At 45.2% G+C, this 16,163-nt stretch overlaps 1 protein-coding gene across 2 annotated transcripts; it reads left to right on the top strand.

Moving 5' to 3' along the window:
• The first annotated feature begins 8 nt into the window (after positions 1-8).
• GPALPP1 (GPALPP motifs containing 1) lies at positions 9-14,829 on the top strand. 2 transcript variants are annotated; one of them, XM_083362350.1, is made up of 8 exons: positions 9-156; positions 4,601-4,739; positions 6,397-6,489; positions 6,873-6,954; positions 8,404-8,538; positions 8,654-8,818; positions 12,029-12,118; positions 13,425-14,829. In XM_083362350.1, the coding sequence occupies exons 1-8, from the start codon at positions 75-77 to the stop codon at positions 13,641-13,643; spliced, it is 1,005 nt and encodes a 334-aa protein (XP_083218476.1). In that variant the 5' UTR covers positions 9-74; the 3' UTR covers positions 13,644-14,829. The 2 variants fall into 2 exon arrangements, with proteins under 2 accessions (XP_083218476.1, XP_083218477.1); XM_083362351.1 differs by having other exon boundaries at positions 20-156; positions 6,884-6,954.
• The last annotated feature ends 1,334 nt before the right edge of the window (positions 14,830-16,163 follow it).

Genomic DNA, 16,163 nt, shown 5'->3' with positions numbered 1-16,163 from the left:
CGCCGGAAACACACAGGCCGGAAGGGCGCGCGGGGAGCGTACTGCGCAGGCGCGGCGGCGCTCTCGTTGGCATCATGGCGTCCCGAGATCTTATCGGGCCGGCGCTGCCCCCGCATTTAGCCGCCTCGGCCGCCGCCTCGGTGGACTCCGGGCCGGGTAAGAAGAAGGAGGAGTCCGTCGCTCCGGAGGGGCAAAGAGCCCGCCCGGGACCCCTCTTGGCGCCCGGCTGACCTAATCTGGGAGGGAGGAGGTCGGAGGAGCGCTGGGGCCGGAGGGTAAATGGGGAGGATAAAAGGCTCCCCTGGGCTGGTCCCGACAATGCGGGCCAGGCCGGCTTGCCCGAGTGGCTTAGTCGGTCTTTGGGTTACTTTATATGTAACTAGATAAGGTAATCTTTTTGTTGTTGTTAGCTGCGAAGTCGTGTCCGACCCATCGCGACCCTATGGACAACATTCCTCCAGGCCTTCCTGTCCTCTACCATCTTCTGGAGTCCATTTAAGCTCACGCCTACTGCTTCAGTGACTCCAGTGATTCTTTGGCGCTCAGCCTTTCTTATGGTCCAACTTTCACTACCATACATTGCAACTGGAAAGACCATAGCCTTGACTATACGCACTTTTGTTGACAGGGTGATGTCTCTGCTTTTTAGTGTGCTGTCTAGATTTGCCATGGCTTTCCTCCCCAGGAGCAAGCGTCTTTTAATTTCTTGGCTACAGTCCCCATCTGCAGTGATCTTAGAGCCCAGGAAAATAAAATCTGTCACTACCTCCATTTCTTCCCCATCTATTTGCCAGGAATTGAGAGGGCCAGATGCCATGATCTTGGTTTTCTTAATGTTAAGTTTCAACCCAAGTTTTGCACTCTCCTTCTTCACCTGCAACAAGAGGCTCTTTAGTTCTTCTTCACTTTCTGCCATTAGAGTGGTATCATCTGCGTATCTTAGGTTGTTGATATTTCTTCCGGCAATCTTAATTCCAACTTTTGATTCATCTAGCCCTGCCTTTCTCATGATGTGCTCTGCATATAAGTTAAATAGGCAGGGCGACAGTATACAGCCTTGCCGGACTCCTTTCCCAATTTTGAACCAATCAGTGGTTCCGTGTCCAGTTCTCACTGTTGCTTCTTGACCCGCATATAGGTTTCTCAAGAGACCAATAAGATGGTCTGGTACTCCCATCTCTTTAAGAACTTGCCACAGTTTGTTATGATCCACACAATCAAAGGCTTTAGCATAGTCAATGAAGCAGAAGTAGATGTTTTTCTGGAACTCCCTAGCTTTCTCCATGATCCAGCGTATGTTGGCAATTTGATCTCTAGTTCCTCTGCCTCTTCGAAATCCTGCCTGCACTTCTGGTAGTTCTCGATCCACATACTGCTGAAGTCTAGCTTGTAGGATTTTAAGCATGACTTTACTAGCATGAGAAATGAGTGCAATGGTGCGATAGTTTGAACATTCTTTGGCACTGCCTTTCTTAGGAATTGGAATGTAAACTGATCTTTTCCAATCCTGTGGCCACTGTTGAGTTTTCCAAATTTGCTGGCAAATTGAGTGTAGCACTTTTACTGCATTGTCTTTTAAGATTTTGAATAGCTCAGCTGGAATACTGTCACCTCCACTAGCTTTGTTGTTGCTCAGCTTTTCTAAGGCCCACTTCACTTCACATTCTAGGATGTCTGGCTCCAGGTCAGTGACCACCTCATTGTGATTATCAGGGACGTTAAGCTCATTCTTGTATAGTTCTTCTGTGTAATTTTGCCACCTCTTCTTAATCTCTTCTGCCTCTGTTAGGTCCCTGCCATTTTGGTCCTTTATCATGCCCATTTTTGCATTAAACGTTCCCTTCATTTCTCCAATTTTCTTGAAAAGATCTCTGGTCCTCCCTATTCTATTGTTTTCTTCTATTTCTTTGCACTGTTCATTTAAGAAGGCATTCTTATCTCTTCTAGCTATTATCTGGAATTCTGCATTCAATTGGGTGTATCTTTCTTTTTCTCCCTTGCCTTTGGCTTCCCTCCTTTCCTCAGCTATTTGCAAAGCTTCCTCAGAAAGCCATTTTGCTTTCTTGCATTTCTTTTTCTTTGGGATGGTTTTGGTTGCTACCTGTTGTACAATGTCACGAACCTCTGTCCATAGTTCTTCAGGCACTCTGTCTATCAGATCTAATTCCTTAAATCTATTTGTCACCTCTACTGTATATTCAACAGGGATATGATTTAATTCATACCTGACTGGCCTAGTGCTTTTCCCTACTTTCTTCAGTTTAAGCCTAAACTTTGCAAGGAGAAGCTCATGGTCTGAGCCACAGTCAGCTCCTGGTCTTGTTTTTACTGACTGTATAGAGCTTCTCCATCTTTGGCTGCAGAGCATATAGTCAATCTGATTTCTGTGTTGACCATCTGGTGATGTCCATGTGTAGAGCCGTCTCTTGGGTTGTTGGAAAAGAGTGTTTGCTATGACCATCGTATTCTCTTGACAGAATTCTATCAGCCTGTGCCCTGCTTCATTTTGCACTCCAAGGCCAAACTTGCCTGTTATTCCAGTTATCTTTTGGCTTCCTACTTTAGCATTCCAATCCCCCATGATGATGAGAACATCATTTTTTGGTGTTAGTTCTATAAGGTGCTGTAGTGCTTCATAGAACTGGTCAATTTCATCCTCTTCAGCACTGGTGGTTGGGGCATAGACTTGGACTACTGTGATATTGAATGGTTTCCCTTGGATTCGAACTGAGATCATTCTGTCATTTTGAGGATTGTATCCCAGTATTGCTTTTCCTACTCTTTTATTGACTATGAAGGCTACTCCATTTCTTCTGAAGGATTCTTGCCCACAGTAGTATACCTGATGGTCATCTGAATTAAATTCACCCATTCCTGTCCATTTTAGTTCGCTGATACCTAAGATGTCAATGTTCAGTCTTGTCATCTCTTGTTTGACCACGTCCAGTTTTCCTTGATTCATGGATCTTACATTCCAGGTTCCTATGGAGAAAAAATCTTTACAGCATCGGACTTTCCTTTCACCACCAGACACATCCACAGCTGAGCGTCCTTTCGGCTTTGGCCCAGTCGCTTCATTCTTTCTGGCGCTACTAGTACTAGCCCTCTGCTCTTCCCCAGTAGCATATTGGACGCCTTCCGACCTGAGGGGCTCATCTTCCAGCGTCATATCGTTTTGCCTTTTGGTACTGTCCATAGGGTTTTCATGGCAAAGATACTGGAGTGGGTTGCCATTTCCTTCTCCAGGTAATCTTTATGGTCATGTTTTTTACTGTGGCGCACATCAAAAACGGCACACATCAAAAGTGAAGTTTAAGGCGAGCGCATCTAATGTCCCGTTACTTCTTTTTCCCCACCACAACAACCCAGTGAGGTGGGACGCACTGGCCCAAAGTCACCCAGCTGGCGGCTAAGGCGGGACTAGAACTCCCCGTCTCCTGGGGATTGGCCCAAAGTCACCCAGCTGGCTTTCACGGCTAAGGCGGGACTAGAACTCCCCGTCTCCTGGGGATTGGCCCAAAGTCACCCAGCTGGCTTTCACGGCTAAGGCGGGACTAGAACTCCCCGTCTCCTGGGGATTGGCCCAAAGTCACCCAGCTGGCTTTCACGGCTAAGGCGGGACTAGAACTCCCCGTCTCCTGGGGATTGGCCCAAAGTCACCCAGCTGGCTTTCACGGCTAAGGCGGGACTAGAACTCACCGTCTCCTGGTGATTGGCCCAAAGTCACCCAGCTGTCTTTCATGGCTAAGGTGCAACTAGAACTCATCGTCTCCTGGTGATTGGCCCAAAGTCACCCAGCTGGCTTTCATTGCCCAGGCGGGACTAGAACTCACAGTCTCCTGGTTTTAAGGCCTAACATTTTCACCACTACACCTAAGCGGCCGGGTGGGAGACTATCAGGAAATCCAGGCTAGTCTGGAAGAAAAAAGGGAAAATAGTGTCAAACTTTTTCTGTTAAAATCTCTTCCTTTCCTCCTCCTCACAACAACCCTGTGAGGGCGGGCTAGGCTTAGAGAGGGGGATCCCCAAAGCCAATCAGCTGGTTTGTATACCTAAGAGGGGATTAGAACTCACTGCCTCCTAGTTTGTAGGTCAGCACCCTAACTGTTATACCAAACAGGCACTCAACTCAGTTTTGAGGGGTCTGGTACAAAAGTTAACACTATATCTGGAAAAAATTCCTTTTTATTAGAACTTTGCAAACAATAAAAGACAAGTAGCAAGAAATAACTAAATGCAACTGCAGCGTAGATTCACTTTCTCAACACAATATGCTAGAAACAAATAACAGACAACAAATATGTTTCGGGGGGCAAATTTGACTTTTTTTTTACCCTGTATCTCTTAACTGCATTTGATTAATTTTTAGGAGTCTATGTCAATCTATTGTACCAAAAAGCAAAAAAAAAAACCCCCAAATTGTGGTACCTTAAATTGTACTTTAACAAATCAGTTAGCCAAAGATAAGAATAGATTATAGATCAGCGCTGATTTAAAACAACCTAATCTTTTCCTAGAAAAACAAATAGTTGAATAAGTTAACTCAAAAACAAAGAAAGCAACATTCACACGACATATATTGTGATACAAAAATGTTTAGTTGCAGGACCGGCATTGCCTCCTGGCTACAAGGAAAACTCTAAATACTTTGATAGCGGGGAGAAATATGTCTCTGCTCAGATGCGCAAAGAAACAGATTTGGATTCTGAAGAGGATAAAGATCCGAGTCCAGTTCCCAGGTTAGTGAACTGGCTTGAAAGTTTGGAATTGTTTTAAGTGGCAGTTGATGTCAGTATGTGAGTGATAGTTAGGTTTTGTGTTCTATTGCTCCTGATGCCAGTGTGCCTTAGGGGGACCCTCAACACCTACAAACTTTGCACAATTATGGCACCTGTTCCCACAGATACATGCAGCCTCTTCTTTATTGGCCTGTCTCTTTCTCGAACAGAAACATAAAAATTAGGGCACTTTCTTTTTTTTTCTTCTTCCAGCAAAGGGATGCAATCTGTTGGAAGAAAAAAAACTCTCCCACAAACACATCTACCTGACACACAACATCTGGCAACAGATGTTAAAGTTGGGAAAGCAACAGGATGGAAAGTGAAGTAGATGCTTCTGGATTATTGTGCAGAACGAGTCAAGTACACACTGCCAGTGAGCATACTCTCTCACGTCGTAAATTAATGTTCTCACAACAAGGAGGCATCATTTTCAAAACAGGTCCTTGTCTCAGTTAAGAACTCAGAACAGGCTTCTCTCAAAGATTCTTCCTGAACAGAGAGACATGACATCTTCCCAGGCATAAAAGTATGAAAAAAAGGCATCCAGGACAATAATTATCTGATGCCATTCATCCCAAGGGATATGGATCAACTCGAGCCAAAGTGTAATGATGCAAGCGTGAATAATTAGTAGATACATGGCAGTGATTAAATGACAGGAGCTGGAATCATTTAGACATATAAGAAATATCACTTGCCCTTCGTATTTTTTTACCAAGTGACTCACTTGGGCCTGTAATGCTGCTGTATGCTTAACAGTAAAAGGCCTAAATGAACAAGCATGGATCAGGGCTTTTATTGCTCAGAATCCCCCCTATTGAATGTTCAGTGGCCAGCAAGTAATTTTATCCCATTTGGGAATAGAACTGATTAAATTAAAAAAGTGTACAAAGCACAAACTCTTAGCATAATAGTAATAAAATTGGAAGGGATCTTGGAGGTCATCTAGTCCAACCCCCTGCTCAGGCAGGAAACCCTATACCATTTCAGGCAAATGGCTGTCCAGTCTCTTCTTAAAAACCTCCAGTGTTGGAGCATTCACCACCTCTGGAGGCAGGTTGTTCCACTGGTTAATTGTTCTAACTGTCAGGAAGTTTCTCCTTAGTTCTAGGTTGCTTCTCTCCTTGACTAGTTTCCATCTGTTGCTTCTTGTCCTGCCTTCAGGCGCTTTGGAGAATAGTTTGATCCCCTCTTGTTTGTGGCAGCCCCTGAGATAGCATAGACCAGAGAAGGTTAAATTCACACAGGCTTTTGGTAGAGCAGGTTCACGAAAAGAATTTGTGAGGAGAGGCAAGACTGTTTTCTCTCTCTATAACTTCCTGCTCAAAGTTTCTGCTTCAGGATTCTGACTCACTATGCTATGACTGAAGTTCCTCTAACCCCAAGCCGGGATGCATTTGGTTGTTCTTCCAACCTTTGCCCTGCTCGATCCTCTTGGTTTTGCCAAACTGCCGCACCTCAAAACTTTCCCTTCAGTTCATCTCTCAGTTAGCACAACCTGGAGGTACTCCCCTTGGAAGATTCCCTGTGTAAAAAGTTCCAGCTGTTGGATTTTCTTTGAGATGCAGGCAAACTGCTATTGGTCTTTCAATCATCTTTATTTCTGCCTTCCAAGGAAACAGAGAAGATGTCAGGAAGAGGATGACGATGGGTTTTTTGGGCCTGCTCTTCCTCCTGGATTTAAAAAGCAAGACGAATCACCGGAAAGGTAACTCAGACAAGGATGTTTGAACCCCACCGAGGGTTAACCCAGGGGGGGGTCTTCAAACTCAGCCCTTTTATGAGTCATGGACTTCAACTCCCAGAATTCCTCAGCCAGGCACGCCGGCTAAGGAATTCTGGGAGTTAAAGACCATGAGTCATAAAAGAGCCGAGTTTGAAGACCACCCTGGACTGAAGGGGCAGGCAAGGAACCCATGATTCTTGTAAGCAGGCCAAATTCTTCTGTAACATTAATGTCACAGGAAGAATGCAGGGCCAGATCTGTGTAAGTAGGGTATGCTTGCAAAGTTAGCTTGACAGCAATTTTTAATAGCCATTCTTGGTGTGCTGCAGAGAGGAATGTTATTAAAATCTAATTCTATTCTTGAGACCTATTATAGGCCCAGCTTTACCACCAGGCTTTAAGAAATTGTCAGAAGATGCTGAAGAAAAACCATGCTACAAAAGCCAGGTATGAGAAATAACACAGCAAATACAACATTTGCTGGTGGGATGTGGCGTGTGTGTGTGTAGCAAAGCATTTTGACCCACATTCCTTGGTGCAATACAGTTGCTAGCTTTGAAAGAACTTTGGGTGAACCATCAAGCAACGGCTTCAGATGCAACTAGCGGTTCGTCAAATGATGTGTGTTCTCAGTTCACTGTTCTATTTCACGGACGTTAAAATATGATCCCTGTGTATGCGAAGAATATCTCTGCATCCTTTCATGTCTTATGATAGTAATAGAACGGCTGAAAAAAAAATCAGAAATGTGAGGCAAACTTTGATAAAATGCGACCTTTGTTTGAAGAAAGGCAGTTATGATTATACCTGCCTATTTTCTCTTAGCTCTTTCTCTGAATCCCAAACATACCGCCTTTTCCTTTTGTGACTCGTCACTCTGTCAGGGCCAAGAGAACCATGCTGTGTCACTGAAAATCCTCCTCTTCCGGTTGGCCATCTAACGGAATGAACTAGCTTTTAATACTTTATAGTTTCTTTTTGATTGTTCTCTTAACTGAGTCTGTCGCTGGCTAACCTTCCCAACCCCAATAGCTCTCACGGAGACGTGGAACCTCAGCAGGTGTCTGACGGTACAACTATTTGGAGTTTAGGATCCAAAAGGATGAACATAGACCAGGGGTGGGCCACCTTGGCTCTTTTATGACTCGTGGACTTCAACTCCCAGAATTCCTGAGCCAGCCACGCTGAGGGCAAAGGGAGAGGTTTCCATGCTGAGCCAGGCTGGCTGAGGAATTCTGGGAGTTGGAGTCCACAAGTCATAAAAGAGCCAAGGTGGCCTACCCCTGACATAGACAATTGTGAATCTCAATTAAAGCAATGTAATCACAAGCAATCGTCGTGATAGATTAACGCCTTTGCTTAATTCTCTCTCTAAAAAAAAAAAGAAGAGATGGCTCTTGAGTTTAGACCTTGGCAACAGCTGTGGAAGAGGATGATTTTAAGCAAGGATACAAGAACAGTTTGTACCTTATGAATGAAGGGGAATATACGCGTCCCAGGGTAATATTGCGGCATCCAATCTGGATCAGTCACCAGGATCGGAGGTTTACTCTTCTGAGGTTTTAGACCCGTGCTGGAGCCCATCCTGAGGGAACTGCTCTCTCAGCAGAACGTGTGTTTGAACCTTATGTCTCTTACAACAAGAGTCAGTTTCTCCACTTGAAAAGACACACTTTTTTTTTACAAATGTAAATCAGAAAACTGGATGTAGGAGTGCTATGTTTTTACCTGCTATGGAGGGCAAGAACACCCTTCTCTTGCAGTAGTCTGGTAAGGACTGTGATGCACACGAAGCTTTAGAGGCCAAAGGGCTGCATAAACATTTTCGTATGATTTAAAAAATCTCCATCGTGCTGAATCGGCGGGCTTTTGTCTTTATTCCGTGTTGTGCTAAAGGCGAGCGATAGTAGTGAGGAAGAGGAAGACATATTTGGCCCTATGCCAGCCAGGGGATCGGTGGAATCCAACCCAGGTGCTGAGATCGAGGATCGGGCTCGGAGAATGAAAGAGAGACTCCTGGGACACGACGACGTGAGTTCGGTCCCTCATTTGCATTGCTTTTTTCTCAAAACATCAGCAAGCATTGTGAAGGCATTCGCTGGCCGGTCCTTAACGGAGTCTTCCCAATTTTGTTTCCTGTTAAAAGGATGGGTCCAAAGAATCCAAAAGAGAGTCCTGGATGATCGATCTTCCCCCGGAACTCAAAAACTTTGGGCTAGGCCCACGAACGTTCAAGAGACGAGCCAACGATGATTCTGGAGACAGATCAATTTGGACAGATACTCCGGCCGACAGAGAAAAGAAAGCTAAGGTAAGCCTGCCGTGCCACGTGCTTTGTCAGTGAAAAATACCCTTCGCTCATAGTTGTGGGTTGGCAGATCCGGTTACTTATCTAGCAATAAGCCAAGGAAAAGTTTGAAAAGTTCAAAGTGCACGCTACTGGCGTGCCTTTTAGCTTCTCAAACTTCTCTTTGGATTGTAATTGCTTGATCAGCAGAAATGCTTTTATGACCATCAGTCTTCCTGATTCTTAAACGGTTCCCAAGCAAGAAAACCAACCAATGCAACATTAGTAAATCTAATCGTGATAATGAAGATCATAAACAAATAATAATAATAATGAGTTGGAAGGGACCTTGGAGGTCATCTAGTCCAGCCCCCCACTCAGACAGGAAACCCTATACATTTTCAGACAAATGGCTGTCCACTCTCGTTCTGGTCTGGCCTGACGGGGATGGGTTTTAATAGTTGTTTTAGATTTGTTCACTGTTTTTAACGGCATGGGTTTAATCTTTTTTTTAATTTTTGTATTGTCTTTTTTATATATGCCCTGTGAACTGCCCTGAGTCCCCACCAAGGAGAAGGGCGGTATATAAATTAAATAAAACTGAAACTGAAACTGAAACTTAAAAACCTCCAGGGTTGGACCATCCACAGCTTCTGGAGGCAAGCTGTTCCACTGGTTCATTGTTCTCAGCGTCAGGAAATTTCTCCTTAGTTCTAGGTTCTCTCCTTGATTAGTTTCCATCCAATGTCAGCCATTCCAAGTACAATCAACAATATCTCTTATGTCTTCAAACACTGTTCAAAATAGCCTCAGAAACTTTCTGAAGATCAAGGGGGAAAGATCAGACCAGGGGGGCGCGGGCATTCCCCCTCATAGAAGCAACCCAGAAGCAAATGTTCACCTCCATGTCCCAGAAAATGAGGACCCAGAACAAATCCTTTGCTACCACCACTCGTCAGGCAGGCAGATTTGATTTGATTAACGTCTTTCCTTGCTTTATTTCAAGAACGTGGTCTTTTATGAACGAAGCCAAATCTACATGTCCCAGGAGGATGTGGCAGGATCCAGTCTGGGCCAGCCACTGGGACCAGAGGTTTGGTCTTAACAAGTTTTCGGATTCCTGCTGGAGCACATCGTTGTGGAATTTTTCTCTGCCGGAGAGAGAAGGTTTCCAGCACCAATCCGAAAGCTCGGAAGACTAAACCTCGGATCCCGGGGACCGACCCAGATTGGATCCTGCAACATTTGTCTTTTTTTCTGTCGCTAGTTTTTGCCGTCCCTTAGAGTCTGGTTCTGTGCCAACTCTCCAATTAATTCCTCTGATTAGCCGTGCGGCTTCGTTGCCGAGGCAGCTGAGCCAAGAACTTTTGAGGGTGTGTCACGATTCTCCTTCCCCAAGATTTTAAGCTGACTTAATTCGTTAAAAGCAACGCCTCCTGTGCGTACAGCTGTCCGACTTTCCCGCCACGCCTGGCCCAATAGAAGCGTAAGGACCCGCCTCAGCTAACCACCCAAGAAAGCGGAACCCTTGGAACAGGCGTTGTCTCAAAAGGAAACTTTTATCACTGGAGGTCAGTGACAGTAGGCAAGTCAAGGCGAGATCTGGGGGGAAATCCACGGAAACGGTATAGCTGAGCTAGCAATCGTTACCTCCTCCCGCCGAAGTCATAATGTCCATTTGAAATCCAGCCAATCCACAGGCGGTAAGTGGCACCTGTGTGGGTAACTGGCACCGTTGGCACGCATCTCAAGGTCTTCTCCAGCTTTCGTTTCTCGTTTCTCTGCAACCGTCTCCCTGATGAGGGAGACGCATTCCTTTCTCAAGTGCAGGGGGTCTTCCAACTTGGCCATCTTATGACTTTTGGACTTCAGCTCCCAGAATTCCTCAGCCAGGAAGACCCCTGCTCAAGGGGATAGAGGCGGGTGAGGGAAAGCAGAAAGCGAAAGTTATCCCATGCTCGGCCCCCTCCCACCCAGCAGAACGGCAGGCCCCAAACGTAGAATAGATACATATGCAGGGGAAACGATCTATCTCGGTTCAGCAAAGTAGAAATCTGACTGGTGAAGGAACTTCAGAGCTAAGGGGGGGGGGGGAAAGTGGGAAAGAGCCTGTGAAATTCTGGAGAATCACAAGGCAAATAATTTGAATTCTGGAAGGAAATAGCCTTGGAGGAGCAGTGGGCTAATGCCTCCTTAAGTAACACCAGCTGCCTGCAATTAGTGCAGGTTCGAGTCCCACCAGGCTCAAGGTTGACTCAGCCTTCCATCCTTCCGAGGTGGGTAAAATGAGGACCCAGATTGTTGGGGGCAATAAGCTGACTTTGTAATAATGCTGCTTGGGGGGGGGGGTTGTGTGAAAGCCCTAATAAGCAGGCATATACATAGAATGAAGGCTACTGCTAAGCTTCTAAGCCGCCCTGAGTCTTCGGAGAAGGGCGGGATATAAATGGAATTAAAATAAAATAAAATAAATAAATAAATAAATAGATTTGGGGTGAATAGGGCCGTGCAAAGCTTCACTTTGGAAATCAGGTGCCAATTCAATCCAATTTCTCCCACCGAATAAGCCCCACCGAATTGAAGCTCCGGGTTGGATTCGATGGCTGTTTTTCCCTGAGCCGGGGTGAAAAACTGGATCCGGTCAATAACGACTCTTCAAATTGATAGAAAGGTCAAACTGAATTGTCTTACCAATTAAAGCTTTTTGAGACGCCAGCGGAAATCCTGCTTAAGGATTCCAGTCGCATCGGAGCAGCTCGGCACGGCTGTAGAAACAAACGTCGCCCACCCCCACCCCAAATGCAAGTTACAGGACCTCACTGGCCTTCAGCAAGCAAGGACTCGTTCCCTGTGGAAGGACGAGGGAGAAATGGGCATTTTAAAGCCTGCCTCCCAGTCTGCTTCTGAGGGTTGATCCTGGAGAGGTTAAAAACAGTTCTCAGCTGGAACCTTTGAGCCAATCCTATTTCTATGCTCTACAGGGTGCATCCTCAGCGTGAATAGATGAAAATTCTCAGCACAGAATAAATAAAATTTTCTTTGTCCTAACTAAAACAATGCGTGCCTAGGCTGGGCAGTCCCGGTTTTTCTGCCAGGAGAAGCAAAATCGCCCTTAGATCTGATGATTTGGGTGCCTAAAGTAGACCTCGATTAACCAAGATTCTCTTTTGACTTGTGCATTTCTTCGTGCACCTGCTAACCATTCTGGTTTTTTGTTTTTTTCTGGTCTTCCAGGAAGCCAAAAAGCCCATCGCTAAGGACAATGCGGAAGGCTTCTTCTCCGAGAGAGACAGACGGCTGGCTGAGCAGATATCCTTGCACAATGTAGGTGTCCTTTAATCTGGCGATGCCGCTTTCTGTGTTTCTCTTTCTGTCCTTTCAGAAAACTCTTGGTTGGTTTCAGAAATGCCAAGACTGAACGAGAATTTCTTTTTTCTGTGTTTCTATGGAAACATTTTCATACAAGGCATTCTAGCAAATTATTACCCAGACACAAGCCACGACGGTAGTAGTAGTAGTACAAACCCTACTTTTACTTGATGAGAATTGACAGCATCTTGGTTTGTTTTGGGCGGGGTGGGGGGAAGCATTTTCCTCCAAGATGGCAGCTCCAGGTCTGAATTCTTAGCCAGGGCTTTTGCTGGCAGGGGGGTTCTGAGAGCTGAAATCCGTATATTTGGAAGATGCTCGCTTCTTGAATATAATGGGAATACCTGCCAAGGGGGAAGAAAGGTTTCATTTGATGAGCTGGCCACTTGATCGGTCAACGCTGGTCACTGGACTTTGTCTTCAGTCACAACTTCAGTTTTGGCATGATGTAGTCCATTGAGGGACGTGGTGGCTCAGTGGGTTAGGACGCTGAGCTTGTCGATCAGAAGGTCGGCAGTTTGGCGGGTCGAATCCCGAGTGCCGCATAACAGAGTGAGCGCCTGTTACTCGTCCCAGCTTCTGCCAACCTAGCAGTTCAAAAGCACGCAAAAATGCAAGTAGAAAAATAGGGACCACTCCGGTGGGAAGGTAACAGTGTTCCGTGCGCCTTTGGCGTCTAGTCATGCCGGCCACATGACCACGGAGACGTCCTCGGACAAGCGCTGGCTCTTCGGCTTTGAAACGGAGATGAGCACCGGCCCCTAGAGTCGGAAACGACTAGCACGCACGTGCGGGGGAACCTTTACCTTTACCTTTAGTCCATTGTAGTGGCTGACCAGGTCGTGGTTTGCCTGCCCCCCCCTCCCCAACGTGATCCCCTTTGGCGACCTCCTGACAAGCAAAGTCAATGGGGGAAGCCAGATTCACTGAACAGCCGTGTGACCAGCTTAAGAATTGCAGTGATTCACTTAACAATTCACTTATAGAAGCACAGAGAAGTGGTATAAGAAGTGGTTTCACCTGCTCCTGGGGCTTACTTCCCCTTGTCACATACAGATATGTAAGCAACTTTGTTTTCTTTGGGGGCTAGTCTTAAATTTCATTCACTTTTGATCAGGTGATGAGCAGAGGTAACGTCACTGAGTTCAAAGGACTTTTAAGAGTATTTGGATGACAGCTCTCTGTCCCGCTGCGTCTGTCTTCCGGTATTCTAACTCTTGCACCGTTTCACCCTTTATTGGCAAATGTTTTTAAATCCCAGGACACTCAGCGATCCGAATCTCTGCTGGACATCCATCGGAAGAAGCTAAAGAGTAAAACCGCTGAAGACAAGAATAAACCCCAGGAGAGAAGGCCCTTTGACCGTGATCAGGACCTTCACGTCCATCAGATTGACGAAGCCCGAAAGAAAGCCATCATAAAACAGTCTAGGGACTTGAACACTAGGTTTTCCCATGGCAAATGCAATACGTTTTTATAACTGGGTGCCTACCGAAATAGCAAGCGCGCCAAATAAAAACATTTTCTGTGTACGCGCAACACGCAGGTGAAAGATGAACGTTCCTTTAAATTGGAGCCCTACGTTCTGTTGCGCGGGTGGCTGAATTTGGGGTGCACGAGTCCAGCTGTTGATGTTCAGGGAAGAACCTAACAGTAGAATTAGACTTCTGTTCCCCTTCAGTTGTCACAAACATAGAAATAATAATTGCTATGCTTCTTCCGGTGATTTTCGCTGTATAGATTCCTTCCCCAAGAATGGCGGAAGGCTGAGTTGTCACCCTTTCCTGGAGGGGATTTCCTTTACATTTTTCTGAAAACGAAGAAGCCCGTTTGAAATATTTTTTTTAAGTTTCAGATAACCCGTAGGTGTGCACATTTCTTCAGCTCGGATTATTTTGGGATTTCAAAGGTCGGAATGCTAGGCATGTCACTTGGCATTTTGTGGAGTCGATATAGAGAGAGAGGGAAAATCAGATGGCTGCTGCAAACAGCTTGGGATCCGATGGTGATTATCACCACAGGGAAGATTATTAACTTTACCTGTGCATTTGACACGGTGATGAATAAAGCATAACCATCTCTCTTAAAATGGTCCCAAACGGTCTTTTTTTTCTCTTTCCTCCCCCCCCCCCCCAGTTCTCTCTCTTCTGCTTTTTCCAAGTTGACGGACAGGAGCCGTCAATAAACTGAATTGCAATTCGTTTAAAAGGTTTCGGCTCCTAAGGTTTTCCCCTAGATTTCTCTGAAAATCTCTGGTGGAATAGATTTTATTATTTATTTCTAAAAGCCCATCCTATCGCAGAGCATCTCGAAGCGCTTCAGAATGAAAACAGCACCAGCATCCATCATAAACAATACACTGAATGAAGTAAAACATTAAACCCAAAACATAATTCATTAAAAAGGGGATGGGAAGAGGTGGAACGGGCAGACGTGCTTCCCGTGTCCTTGGCAGGAAGTCCTGGGTGAAAAGATTGAATGGATGGAGTAGCAAAAATGGATCCATCTGCTTTGATGATAGTAGCCAAACAGCCAGGGACTAGGAAAAGTAGGCACAATATACGTGGATTTTAACCCCTGGAAGTTAGTGCTGTATCGGTTTGCTGAAGCGTCCTGCAAAATCTGTGTATGGCTTCATGCTTGTCCTCAATAAAGATCTCAAGTCTTGTGCCTTGTATTTTTGTCATTCAGATACATCTCAAATAAGAGTTAGATATTATTTGAATTTAGATTTACAGCCAGGCGGATGTGAAGCTTGCCTGAAGTTGAGTTTTCAATGGATGTCTAAAGACAACCAAAGAGGCTTCCTGGATTTCAGTGGATAGTGGGTGAAGATGGGTGGGCTTCCACTCCCAGCATGCCCCAGCCAGCTGGCTGAGGAATTCTGGGAGTAGAAGTCCACATCTGTCCCAAGTTGCCATGGTTGAAAAATGTTGGTTTAGACCAGGGTTCTTCCAACTTGGCTCTTTGATGACGTGGACTTCAACTCCCAGAATTCCAGGAATTCTGGGAGTTGAAGTCCCCAAGTCATCAAAGGGCCAAGTTGGAAGACCCCTGGTTTAGACCAGTGTGTCTGTCTCAACTTGGGCCATTTGGAGGCCACTCCCAGAATTCTCCAGCCAGCCTACCGAGTTAGGGAATTCTGGGAATGGAAGTCCACACCTCTTCCAGGGGGGCAAGGTTGAGAAACGCTGGTCTAGAGAACAGCTGAACTCAGCCAGTGTGGTTTCTCCCAATTTTTAGCAACAGAAATCACCTGTTCCTGGTCTTAATTCCTTGTCCCCAGAAAGTTGGGTCTGCTTTGATCAAACTCTCAAGTCCAAAGTAGTAAAGGAAGACCATGTTGCATCACTTCTCCTATTTTCTCTTGGTAGTAGGTAGCGTTTAGGAAAGGAGGTGGAGGTGGCGGAATGGAGCGAAACTAGATCATGTTTTGATTATCTAAGCTTGTTAATTTTCTCCCTGCTGGGATACCATGTGAGGGTCAATCTGACTCATGCTTTGAGCAATGAATTGGTTATCTAATTTATAAATCTTGCTTCTAAATTCTGGCTTGATGCATCGATTAGTCATTCTGGGGGAAACAGAAGTAGTGTAAGAATAATCCCCCTCCCCATAATACAGACTGAATTAAGACTGAAAAGGCTGCAAGAAAATGGAGGATTTGGATTACCGGACTGGACGCTATACCACCAAGCAACTATATTAACATGGATCAAAGAGTGGATAACACTTAGAGACAAAAGATTATTATACCTAGAGGGGCATGACGTACAACCTGGATGGCATGCCTTTCTGTGGTATGGGAAGAATAAAAGAAATATTTTCAAAATCGTTGTGTTAGAAATGCACTTTTCTTAGAATGGGAAAAAAAATAAAAGCAAAAATTTATATTAGAATACTTGGATGGCTTTCAACAATGGAAGCGTCTGCTGGCCCAAACTTGATCTATAAAGATATTCTGGATAATGAAGAGAAATTGAAATATGGACAAGATTTA

Source organism: Vipera ursinii, assembly GCF_947247035.1.
Source record: "Vipera ursinii genome assembly, chromosome: 4".
NCBI classification, from domain to species: Eukaryota; Metazoa; Chordata; class Lepidosauria; order Squamata; family Viperidae; genus Vipera; species Vipera ursinii.
Note: the sequence above shows the minus strand (reverse complement) of the source record. Positions and strands in the feature narration are given on the sequence as shown.